Raw genomic sequence first — 13,317 nt, 5'->3', positions numbered from 1 at the left:
CACCCGAGCCCTCCCACGGGCCGAGCCCGACGCGGCCACCGCACGCACGCACGCGCACACCGCGCCCCGGGCTCGCCGCAGCTTATTGCCCAACACTCTCCCCCTAGGCCGTGCCCTAGAGGAGCCCGTCGTCCTCGACGTCGGCGTTCACCAGCAGCGCCTGCTCCACTGCTGGTGCTCTCTGCATCTAAGGACAGTCCCTCTTGAAGTGGCCGCGCTCGCCGCGCTTGTAGCAGCGTTCGCGCCTGTTGCCACTGTCCCTCGTCGCCACGCTGTGCACGTTGTTGTCGTCGTCCCGAGCTCCACCTTGACGTCGTTCCTCGAGGACGCAGAATTGTTCAATGCTGGCGACGATGGGGATGATCCGGTCGGGCACCGTGTCCAGGAGCTTCTTCACCAGCTCCTGGTCACCCAGCGTCTCCCCCAGGCTCGCAAATCACGCCGTCATGCCCGCCAGCCTCCCGGCATAGACATCCAGGGACTCGCCATCCTGCATCTTCATCCTGTCCAGCTCGCCGCGCAGCCTCGCCCTTCTTGCCGCGCGCACCCGCTCGGCACTGATGAATCTCACCTTCAGAGAGTCCCATACCTCTCTGGCGGTGAGCTTCGCCGCCACTGAGAGCAGCACATCCTCCGGCAGCGCTCCGAGCAACAACGCGCGTGCCGTCTTGTCCTTCCTCGCGTTCACCGCAGTGTCGTCCAGCGCCACCGCCTCCCACACGGTGTGCACGTCAAGGATGGTCTGCGCCTTGATGGCCCAGACCGTGTAGTTGTCCGCGGTCAGCATCGGCATCGCCATCGTCGCCGACCCGCCCGTTCCTCCGCCGTGCGGCATGATCGCCATTGCCGCCGGCGAGCTCCAACCGAAGTTTTGATACCAATTGTTTTAACTGTGACTATGCCCTAGATCTACCTCTCTCTCTCTAGCTGCACCTCGCTTGCCCTCTGCGCTCGAACGACAGAAACAGGAGGAAGAAGAAGGAGGGAGAACACGGTGGTTTTTCCGGCGCACGTACGCCTTCCTTTTTTTCCCTCGAGCACGAACTCGACGTGTCAACGAGCTACACAGAGGAGAGGGGGTTTATACCTGCGAGACTGACATGCCAGGCCTCGCCCACACGCACTCGCTCCCCCACTTTACACGCCCCGCGCGCTTCGGCTCGCGCCCACGCATCGTGCACGTACACGATCGCCCCGGCCTCCTAGCGCGCCCGACATGGTCGCCTCCCTGGACCCTCGCTAACAACCCGTGTGGCCCCGCACACACTCGCGCTAGCTCATGCACACACACGCCTATGCTCGGGCACGCACGCACGCACCCGAGCCCTCCCACGGGCCGAGCCCGACACGGCCACCGCACGCACGCACGCACACAGCGCGTCCCGGGCTCACCGCGGCTTATTGCCCAACAGTGATGACGGTATGGACTCAAGGTACAAGTAGTACTAGTACTACTGACCACTAGTAACAATATGTGATCAAAGTTTTACATCAAATAATTCAACATAGGACATTTGTAACGCCCAGACGTCAGTCCTCTAGCGCGTGCACGTGACTGTTGGCGGTGCCTCTCCTCGCAGCGCTGCCTTCTTCTTCTATTGGTGGAACAAGAGACTACATTGTGTATTTTCCCAGCCCTCACAGCCTCCTTAACTACTCAGTATGCAACACATGTTTATACAGCAGGCCTTGGCCTCACGCACGCGCTACCAGTCACCATAACCAGCCACTAACCCATGCACTCACGCATCATCCGGTCACTAGCTCAACTAACTCCATGCACTACGGCACTACCTAACCACTAATTACATGCACGTCTATACTCATCACTTGTGCCAATCTCTCAACGGTCACAAGACCCGGCTATGCAGCTAACTACGACTTGCATACAACTAACTCACCAGATCTCTTGGCTCCTCCAACTAATCAGGCCAGCACGTCTGGTCTTGCTCCATTCATACACGTGCTTGTTGTATCACACGACCTTGCCGCCTCGCGCAGCACTGCAGTTTCACACTGCCATCGGCATCTCGTCGTGCTCGCGGTATCACACGGCAGCTAGTATCTCATCTTCTTTGCCCGCTCAGCCGAGACCTCTCCGGAGAAGAACTCCCTAATCTATGCTACATGCACGACTAACGCAAATATGTAGATACAAATGATCAAGATTAAGTTGACAATTTCCCACCTAATCTTGATTCTCCAGTCATCACAATCTTCGACGCGTATCACCCGCTGCCACTTGACAACGCCATCGCGGCGCCGCGCACCTTGCCGTGGACCGACACCATCGCATCGCCGGCGTCCATCACCATGTCCTCTTGCCGCACGCGGCAGCAACCTCTGTACGTGGACGACCTCTTGACGTGGATGACACCTTCGCGGCGCCGGTCACCACGTCGTCGCATCGGCCCATCTTGCTGATGGCATCACACCATCCTAGACAGCACCGTCGACGAGCTTGACGCCGATCCTCATGATGGCTTCGCGCCGCCGTACCTTCCAACGGCATCACACCGTTGTCTTCTTGTGGCAGCTTTGCGCCGCCATCTCCATCTAGCGGCATCGCACCGCAGCCATATGCTCGTGCGGCATCACACCGCCAAACACCTCCATGTCGCGCCACCGTCCTCCATCTCGCATGGAGTCCACCATGTGCCCGTCACCGCAGTCGTAGCCTTCACCACCGTCACGCCGGCCACCATAGTCGCAGGCACCGACGTCACCGACGCCGTCGCAGCGCCAGCCTGTCACCATCTTGTCGGGGATGACGTCCTCGCGACGTCGATCATCGCACCATCTTCACCTCGCGGCATCGCACCGCAACGTCCCACCGGCGGCATTGCGCCTCTGCCGGCCATCACCTCGCGCCGGCGTCCTCCACCTCACATGGAGTCCGCTGCGGCGCTGTCACCGCCTCGGATCGACAAGGCTCTGATGCCAATTGTTGGCACTGCCTCTCCTCGTAGCGCCGCCTTCTTCTTCTATCTCAGTGTGCTGGCATGCCTTGCACACAGATGGGCCGGGAAATTAGCGGACCTTTTTACATGCTGAATTACAAAAGTGTCAAAAGACAGAGCATGCTCTCCAATCTCAACTAGTAGAGGAGCCACTACCGAACGAGAGCCGTGGCGAGTGTTCCAGAGATTCACGATCTCTAGGCAGTCGGATTCCAATATCACATGCGAGTAGCCCCGTAGACGAGCGAAAATGGCTCCTTCTCGCAATGACAGAGCCTCAGCAATGAGAGGATCCGTGACACCGATATGCGGTTTGCACGAGGAAGCAAGCAGCGCCGTGGACGAGCGAGCTACACCGCCCGCTCCGGCTAAACCTGCTTCAGAGTTGATTGCACCATCAACATTTATCTTAATAAAACCTGCTTCTGGGGGGCGCCAGCCATGACCTGGCAACATTGTGGCCTGCTTCATTGGAATATCCAGCAAGGCCAAGTCCTCACGAATGCATCGAGTGGAGTACACTAGATCCACATGCTCCTTCTCATGAATCCAACGATTCCGCGAATGCCAGATAGCCCACATCACCGACACAATATGTCCTCTCGTATGATCCGGAAAACGGTCATCACATAAAAGATGTCGCGCGCCCATGTTGTTGGATGTAGACGTGGGAGTCGAACATCGAGCCATGCTTGCGCTTCATCCCAGAACCTGCGTGCATGGGAGCAAGTCACCAGTGCATGCATAAGATCCTCCTCTTTAGCCAAGCATACATTGCATAGGCTTATAGGTTTGATATGTTTGTGCTTAAGGGTTGATTCGTCGGGGAGGATCCCGCGGAGAACTCTCCACCAAAAAACTCGAACCTTTGGCACAACTTTGAGATTCCATAGAGATGTCCACATCTGTTGTTCAGATTTTGAGGCACCGGTAGCCGTCCTTTCCTCTAGAGCTTTACGCTCTTTCTGAGTCACGAGAGCACGGTACGCCGACTTGACAATGTACACACCTGAGTTTTCAAAAGCCCATGCAAAGAAATCATCCCCACCTCCAGTGCGCAATGGCATGTTCAGAATAGCATCTGCATCCGGAGCAAGAAAATTTTGTCGAACAAGATCCGTCTTCCATGTCCAGTTTTCTTCATCAATGAGCTCATTGACAGTAAGCAAAGTAGTAGGAGTGATAATGGACATGGGAGACATGCTAATGGTACCTAGAATCCATTTATCCTCCCAGATAGATATAGATCTTCCATTACCAACCCGCATGATCAAACCCACCTGAAGTGCCTCGCGCCCCGCCACAATTGCCCGCCAAACTGGAGAAGCTGTCTTCGGCACTGTGGCGTGCATAAAATCTGAGTCTGGAAAGTATCGACCCTTCAACACTCGGGCGCATAATGAATCCGGGCTAACCATGAACCTCCACCCATGCTTCCCGAGGAGTGCGAGGTTGAACAGCCGCATGTCACGAAAGCCCATTCCCCCCTGGACTTTTGGCGATGCCAGCGCTTTCCAAGAAATCCAGTGCAAAGATCTCTTGTGCAGGGAGCTACTCCACCAATATTTGGCCATATTGGAAGTGTACTTTTTACATACCTTCTTAGTAAGTCAAAAGCATGACATGCTAAATGTAGGGATGGCTTGGACGATGGATTTGAGCAAGATCTCCCTCCCCGCGCATGCAAAATTTCGCTCTGACCACCCCTGCATACTGCCACAAGCTCTTTCACCAATGTGATCGAAAGTGTCGCTGGTAATCCTCCCCACAGCTGTGGGTAGGCCAAGATATCTCTCACTAAAAGCCTCCACCATAATACCAAGTCTCTGTTTGATTCTATTCCGGACTTCGGTGGGGGAATTTGTTGTGAAGAAAACCGAGCTCTTGTCTTTATTAACACTTTGGCCCGAACAAGCAGCATAAATTTGCAGAATTTGGTTCAATCTATCTGCACTTTCCTCCGTTGCACTGATAAAGATCAAGCTATCGTCAGCGAACAGGAGATGATTTACCCATGGCGATCTGTACGAGACCCGAATCCCTCTGTCTATAAAGTTGCCACCATAATAGTTCAGCAGAGAGGTGAGTCCTTCCGCACATAGCAGAAACAGAAAGGGGGATGCCGGACATCCCTGTCTCAAACCCCGAGAGGGTGTGAAGAAAGGAAGTAGCTCACCGTTCATTCTGACAGTGAATCTGACTGACATCACACACTTCATAATCAGTCGAACAAAACTCGTGGCCAAAACCCAGTCTGAGAAGCACAGCCTCCAAGTAATGCCACTCCACACGATCATACGCTTTCATCATGTCTAACTTAATAGCACATGAGAAATTTTTCCCTTTTTTCCTCCTCTTCATTGAGTGAATACTCTCGAATGCTACCAGTATGTTGTCAGTTATCAACCTGCCTGGTACAAACGCACTTTGTTCCTCCCCCACTATTGAGTCCATCCACGGTTTCATGCAATTAGTAATCGCTTTAGCAGCAATCTTGTAGGGAACCGGACAAAGCGATATGGGACGATATTGGGTGATGGATTGGGGGTGTCGTACCTTAGGGATCAGCGTGATAGAAGTGTCATTAAGGCCCATAGGAAGCTCCCCACCATTCAAAAAATCTAACACAGCCGGCACTAAATCTTTCTCAACAACTGACCAGTGTCGCTAAAAAAACCCCGCAGTGAAACCATCAATGCCAGGCGATTTGGAGGGGGCCATTTGAAACAGTGTCGTGCGTACTTCCGCAGCCTCAAAGGATCGCTGAAGATCATCATTCATAATCGGAGTAACCCGTTCTGGCACAAAGTGGAGCAAACCGTCCATGTTCTGAAAACCCTGCGAAGTATAAAGTTGTTGATAGAACCCTTGGACTTCCACCTTCTCCTCCTCAGAGTCCGCACATACAGATCCATCTAGCCGCTTCAGACCAGCTATACGACTCATATGTTTCCTTTGCTTTGCCTGTGCTTGAAAGTGAGCTGTATTGCGATCACCTGCGTGTAGCCAGCGAACTCTTGATCGCTGCCGCAACAAAACTTCTTCTTGGTGGAACAAGAAACTACATTGTGTATTTTCCCAGCTGATGCTTTGCCGAGAGGCTCTCCTCATTGGTGGAACAAGAAACTACATTGTGTATTTTCCCAGCCCTCACGGCCTCCTTGAATACTCAGTATGCAAAACATGTTTATACAACAGGCCTTGGCTTCACGCACGCGCTACCAGTCACCATAACCAGCCACTAACCCATGCACTCACGCATCACCCGGCCACTAGCTCAACTAACTCCATGCACTACGGCACTACCTAACCACTAATTACATGCACGTCTATACTCATCACTTGTGCCAATCTCTCAACGGTCACAAGACCCGGCTATGCAGCTAACTACGACTTGCATACAACTAACTCACCAGATCTCTTGGCTCCTCCAACTAATCAGGCCAGCACGTCCGGTCTTGCTCCATTCATACACGTGCTTGCTGTATCACACTACCTTGCCGCCTTGCGCAGCACTGCAGTTTCACACTGCCATCGGCATCTCGCCATGCTCGCCGTATCACACGGCAGCTAGTATCTCATCTTCTTTGCCCGCTCAGCCGAGACCTCTCCGGAGAAGAACTCCCTAATCTATGTTACATGCACGACTAAAGCAAATATGCAGATACAAGTGATCAAGATTAAGCTAACAGTTACTTTCTTTCCACCGATTTCCGTCCGCATGATGCATTCCATACAACCAACTGATAAAAGAGCGGAGGTGGTCGCAGCATTACTTGACGGTTATTCTCTTCTTCTTCTTCAGTGGCCACTGTCATCTTCAATTGCTGCTATTTTATGTCTCTAGATTTTAATCATATAACCCTTGATCATTGCAATAGAGAGAGCAATCAGGTAGCTCATGAACTAGCTAGGCTAGCTAGATTTTCTCCTTCGAATTCTTGGCTGGAATTTGCGCCTGATGCGGTTACTCCCTGGATTGTAAACGATGCCACCCTATGACTGAATAAAGGAGGAGATGATCGTAAAGAGAACTGATAAAAGAGCTCATCTAAGAAAATGATAAAATACTAGCTGATAGGCGTACACAAAGGGAAAACCTAAAATTACCAAGACCACACATAGAAAGAAACAAAAAGGAATGAATGAGTGAATTTCTTCAGGATTTTTTACTTGTTCATTTATTACATTTTTGTTCAATCGAAAAAAGAAAATTTATGAAGTTTTTCCAAAAAAAGTTTATAAAATTTGGCTAAGTTTATATAAAAATATAAACATTTACAGTAACAAACATTGGATGCGAAAATATATTTGATGATGAATCTGATTATTCTATAAACTTGGTCAATGTACAAATTTTGACTTGAGAAAAAACTAATATGCAGAGTAAATATAACCGAATGGAGTAGTTTGGTGTAAGAATATTACATAGCTTGGATTGTCCGTCAAATCGACAACTTGCATTCGTATTGACAAGAACTTCAATACCCGATTGCCATGATTCATGAAATTGCCACCCGGCATTTTTACCAAAGTTATCACGTGATAAAGCTGGTGCCCGTATACTGGTAACTTTATAAATCACTTAGTGCTTTTAAACTGATTTTTCCAATGAAGCATACACATACGATGTCTAATATCAAAGCTCTTGTCAAGACATAGACGATTGTGAAGGCGGGTCATAAATTATATATGAGGTTTGGGATTTAATACATTTTTTACAGCTAGGATTTATTACATTTTAAATTTTCAAGTATCAAAAGAATTTCGACATCTATTTTTTTGCCTTATTTGCATACTCTCTAAAACTACAAGATGAAATTCTGGGGAAGGGAATAGTGAAAGAAGGTAGCACACTAAGAACATTTCTAACATATCCCCTAAATTTAATCCTTCAAACCTTCTCCTTATCCCCAAAAGTCAATTTATTTGAGGGATTAAACTTTTTCTCAGCTAGCAGACCCCCGATGTTTAATCCCCTCCTTTTTTGGTTTGCCGATACTTCCAAACCTTTGGTAAAACAATTGAAACAAAACCATCACATTTGAAAGCAAACATAAACATTTCAAAGGCATCATAACTGAACTAGGGCATAAATAAAGTTCATCCAATCCATCAAACATAACCATAGGTGCCAAAAGGCACCAAATGAACAAGCTATTCGAGAAAACCACCAACACATGGTGGACCAAAAGCCATCCTCATGCTTTTGCGCCGTCACCATCGATGCCACCATTTCCGCCTCATTCATCGTTGTCGCCCCCACACATCTTAGCTAAGACATCCCTACAACTGAATTGCCAATATTGTCTTGCCCTCTCGACCATGTTGTTGGGATCCATGAACATGATAGCACGGTCCTTGACCACCCTTTTGCTTTTTTGCTCCTCAACCACCAATGCAAGCTTTTGCTCCTCAAGCATAGTGTTTTTTTCATCGGTCTCCAATGCAAGTCTTTTCGTCCCAAATTCAAGTCCTTTTTGTTCCACTGGCACCTTCCACTCTTGAGCCGCAACCATTGCCTTCCCCTTCTCATCCTCCATCATCTTCATCTCATCGAAAAAATTCACCTTCTCCTTCTAGTCGGCTGCCAAGGCCCTCTTCACCTCCACAAACACAGTTAATTCTTCGTTGTGTGCTCCAACACCACCATTATTCTTGGTTAATTTTTTATCCATCCGGCCAGGCATAAGGGGTGGCCTAGTTCTCTACCAACTCATCATCATCAACAACATCGGTATTTCTCACCATCATCTCATAGAAACAAGTCCTGCTTGGTATTAACAAGGACCTTTTCGAGGTCACGTCTTGGTTCCCTAGGAGGTTTGTAATTAGTGGATCCATAAAAAATATAGGCATTTGAAACACCTAGGAGTTGTATGTGGTTTATCGTCTGGTCGACCATACGACAAAAACTTTCCTACCAGAAATTGAACTTAATAACACTAACACTAGGGGGCCAATGGTCATCAGTAGGGATTTCCACCTCATCAGAGAAGCATCAGACAAGAGCTCAGATAATATTTGCCGTCAAGGTTCAACAGTTTCAATCCCGACATTGCTAACATGGCTCTTAGGCAAAATTAGAGAGTGGGTGCAAGATATACTCATAAGAAAATGTAGCTAGCCCTGATAAGGTCATTTTAGACGAAAGATATTAATCCATTCATCTTCTTTTTCTTATAGATATTGATCAAGTTCCCGGCAGGAGTTAGGACCACCCGATCCCCGGAGAAGAAAATTAACATTGAGGGCATGCATAGAAATGTTACCTCCTTTGATAATAGAGAAACCTAATTCCTTGGATGAAATAGAGAATTTGAACGGCCAATTTTGAAGCAGCTTCACTTTGAAATGGGATGCACGACCTCCAAAGCAAGATAGAAGTATGGTGTCGACCGATTCCTCAGTCAAACGGATGCGGGATCTGGTGAATTCAGCCACAAGGAAGAATTCTTGGAGATTTGTCTTCCTCAAAATTGATAGGAACACCCCATTTCCTCGAGACTACCTGCGTGAATTCCTGGACTATGTAGAAGTTGAGATCAGCTAGTGACATGGTTGGTGGGAAGTAGAGGTTGGATAAGAGTGGTGGCCGCCGTGTCCAGAGTGGATCATGATGCTAGGGGCAATGGGGTGGCCGCCAGGGCCACGGAGGACGGCGGTAGAGTGCTAGTATTTTTTTTGAATATAAGATGTGATGTGCTTAGTAACCACGCGCATTGGGTTTGGAAGATCGCCGCTGGCATTGGCACCGCGCACGCAACAGTCAAACAAGTTGCACAGTAGGAAGCTCCATGCGTGGAGTTTTAATGGGCTAGGACCATATATGTGCATGGTATCAAGGATATAGTGTATATGTGGAGGATTGAGTGGGTGGTGACACCAAACAACAACCACCAACTCGGCTTTCATTGTAAAGGCACAAAAAATGGTTCACGTGAAGTCTCAATCCCATCGGTATTTTAATGCATTATTATATGTTTAGTCACACGACAACAAATAGTGCACAACATGTAGATTGTCGTGGGTGATCATCAAATTGCCCTAAGCTTGATTTGCGCACCATGCATTGGGCGCATCAGTCTGGTGTTATTTACGGCATGAGTGTATGACGGTGCGAGCTCAAACTCAAGGCATTGAAGGATCATGCAAAACGCCATCTTAGCCTCAAGAAGGGCGAACTGTTGGGCAATGCAGATACGTGGCCCCCAACTGAATGGTAGGAATGCACCGGGATTCTTGGATGCCTGGGAGATCCCGTTGGTGAACCTCTCCGGCTTGAACTCATGTACGTCCCCTTCCCATATATCTGGGTCATGGTTCATTAACAACAGGGGAAGCTCAATGAGAACATCGGCGGGGTATGTGATGCCCCCAATCTTTATCTCCTTGTATGTTTTACGGAAGAATGCGACAGCAGGCGAGTACAACCAGAGTACCTCATAAAGAATCAAGGTCACCTGCAAATATAGTAGATTGCAAGATTTATACATCCAATTTTATATCGTGTTGTAACAATGGAATCAAGTAAACAAAACACCACTCACTGTTTTGAGTCGGTTAACGCCTTCATACTCAAGTTTGTTTTTTTCCAAATAAGCTAATGACCTCCTCCCTTGCACGGTCCTGCCACTCTGGATGCATACTTAGTACGATCATTGTCCATGTGAGTAATATTGATGTTGTTTCTGTCCCTGCAAGATAGAACAACTTGCATTCCTCCAGGACCTCTTTAATGGTCATTCCTGAGATGAATTGGCCGTTGTCATCTGAGGTCCTCATGTTTGACTCAAGCATCAAGCTAAGTAAGTCCTCTTTGGTATTTTCTCCTTCTTGCATAGCTTGCATTCTTTTTCCAATTAAACCATGTAGAATGGATTCAATTTCACTATTATTTTGATGCATCTTTCTATTATTTTTGGTGGGCAAGGACCTGTAAATACCACTGACTATTAGCACATATGGATTAATGGTACTAAATCACGGAATAACTCTCATTATTTAAGGTAGAGCTCAGATCGACAAAACATGGTCTCTAGTGTTAATCTACATCAGTATTCCCGTCTTTGATTAATGCTGATTTTAAAAATCTATATCAGAGATCCTCACAAGAAAAATCGATGCTAGCATATTAGCTTTTGGCAGGAAGTTTGTACTATCTTGAAACTTGATGGAAAAGATGAATACTCCATCCATTCCAAAAACAATTATTTTAGAATGGAGGAAATACATATTAATGAAGTTTAACTAGTACTACCCCCGTCCTGGTTTATTGATCCCCTTAATATTTTGTGCTAAACTTGCACCATAAATTTAACTAAGAAAATAATAATGCATGTTGCCAAAAAATATATCGTTGGATTCGTATTAATTTTTGATGACATGCATTATTATTTTTCTAGTTAAATCTTTGGTCAAAGTTTCGCACAAAATGTTAAGAGGACTAATAAACCAGGACGAAGATAGTACTACGAGGTGCTGACTCACAAGTAACCGGGAATGCCAATCTTCCAAGCCCCGGCAATGCGTTCAACTTGCTCGGATTGCAGCTGGAAAACCCTGGCACCTTCGAGGTAGTTACTGCCAAATGCGGTGCGAGAAATGACATCTCCAGTGAGTCTTTGGAACTCCGGGAAGACATCCAACTCATAGGTACCGTCTGAGCCAAGGGACCGCGTCCATCTATTGACAAGTTCTTCGCAGCTTGTAGACAACGCTGGCAGCATGAGCTGCAAATTAAACGAGTTTTTCAGAATAACCGGATTAAATGATGTACGCTCAGAGGATCAATCACACACTTAATTCCTGTAAAACAATCGTGAGCCAATCCTTGATGAAACAATTACAAATACCTTGAGCTTCTCCAGGTGGAACGCAGGGTTAAGGATCCTTCTATGCTTGACCCATTTCTCGCCCTCGTGTTCCGCCAGGCCTGCGGCAAGCAGCCTGGACAGTGGCGGAAACTTGACTTTCTCAAAGTGGCCGAATTTGTTGGACAACACTTCCTTGGCCAAGTCAGGGTTGTGTATGGCCATGCTCGCGGACAATGTCGCAGAGGAGCGGCGCGATGAGGGGGGCTATGCTGTGGCAGCGCAGCGGCATCGACCTCGATTGCGCCTCCTTGCGCCGGCGCCGATAATCCATCATATCCCCGATGACGAAGCGGTACGACGTGCCACGAAGGCCCTGGGCGCGCAAGGCATGCTCAAGCCGCCGCGGGTGCCACCACAGCAAATCTACCAGCCGGCTAGCCTGCCATAGGAGCACAAAGCCGATGGTGCCACATACAAGGGAGTTCCACGGCACTGAAGCTGCACTCATGAGCGTGCTAAGAACCATTCTCTCTCTTGACAAGTTGTGGGAAGAAAGGCCAGTTGACAGTGCAAAAGGCTGATTTGGTTGGATGGGTATATGCTAGAGATGGACACAATATATAGAGATGTCTCGTTTGTTTAAAATATGTTCTTGCACTATAATAGCAAAGGTTGTGGCCTATCTGATCCATGCCCTTGCTCCTAAGGAACTTGGTAGATAAGGAACTGCGGTGAAGATCCGATTGGCAGGTGACTAGTTAAACTAAAAGCGGTGACGACATGGACTCAAGGTGCAAGTAGTACTAGTACCACCGACCAGTAACAATGTGATCAAAGTTTGACACCAATAATTCAACGTACGATTTTGTAACGCCCGAACATCAGTCCTTTAGAGCATCTCCAGCCGTTGGCCTCCCCAGGAGGCATTTTTTCGCCTCTTGGGGGGCTGCCGGCGAAAACTTCGGCTTGGGGGTGGAATTTTTTCCACTCGTTGCGCCCCCAGAGCTCCATCGACAGGCTCCTCCGACAAGACAGGGATCATCCATTCTCCCATCCCTTCTCTCCTCCATTCCTTCAAGCAAGAAACAAACAAACAAAGCTCCATCGCCAAGAAACCACCACCGAGTTGCTTGCCGCAACCAATGGCGACCACCAAGAAGAGGGAGATGGTGTTCTTCGACGTGGAGGCTACGCAGTCCCTGTCGCTGCCCGGCGAGTGCAGCCTGCTGGAGTTCGCCGCCATCCTCGTCTGCCCGCGCCGCCTCGTCGAGGTCTCCAGCTACTCCACCCTCATCCGCCCGGACGACGCCAGCGCCGACGGTGGCGTCCTCTCCGCCTCCTCCGGTGCACCCTCGTTCGAGGACGTCTTCCCGGACATCTTCGAGCTGCTGGACGGCCGCGTGTGGGCGGGCCACGGCATCCGGCGCGCCGGCTACCCGCGCATGCGCGAGGCCTTCGCCGCCTTCGGCCTTGGCGCGCCGGAGCCCGTGGGCGTCGTCGACTCGCTCGACGTGCTCCTCGCGCAGGGCGCGCAGGGGTGC

The 13,317-nt window shown here is 49.1% G+C and overlaps 1 protein-coding gene and 1 pseudogene across 1 annotated transcript in view; one reads left to right on the top strand and one right to left on the bottom strand.

Moving 5' to 3' along the window:
- Positions 1–9,914: 9,914 nt before the first annotated feature.
- Positions 9,915–12,350, bottom strand: LOC119359233 (annotated as a pseudogene).
- Positions 12,351–12,918: 568 nt separating this feature from the next.
- LOC119357770 (protein NEN4-like) overlaps positions 12,919–13,317 on the top strand; it is a 1,994-nt gene continuing 1,595 nt past the window's right edge. The window contains exon 1 of the mRNA XM_037624608.1: positions 12,919–13,305. Coding sequence (XP_037480505.1) covers positions 12,919–13,305 — 387 coding nt within the window. The remainder of the gene's footprint in view (positions 13,306–13,317) is intronic.

This window comes from Triticum dicoccoides, chromosome 2A, assembly GCF_002162155.2.
Source record: "Triticum dicoccoides isolate Atlit2015 ecotype Zavitan chromosome 2A, WEW_v2.0, whole genome shotgun sequence".
Lineage (NCBI taxonomy): Eukaryota > Viridiplantae > Streptophyta > Magnoliopsida > Poales > Poaceae > Triticum > Triticum dicoccoides.
This window is presented reverse-complemented; position numbering and strand designations above follow the sequence as displayed.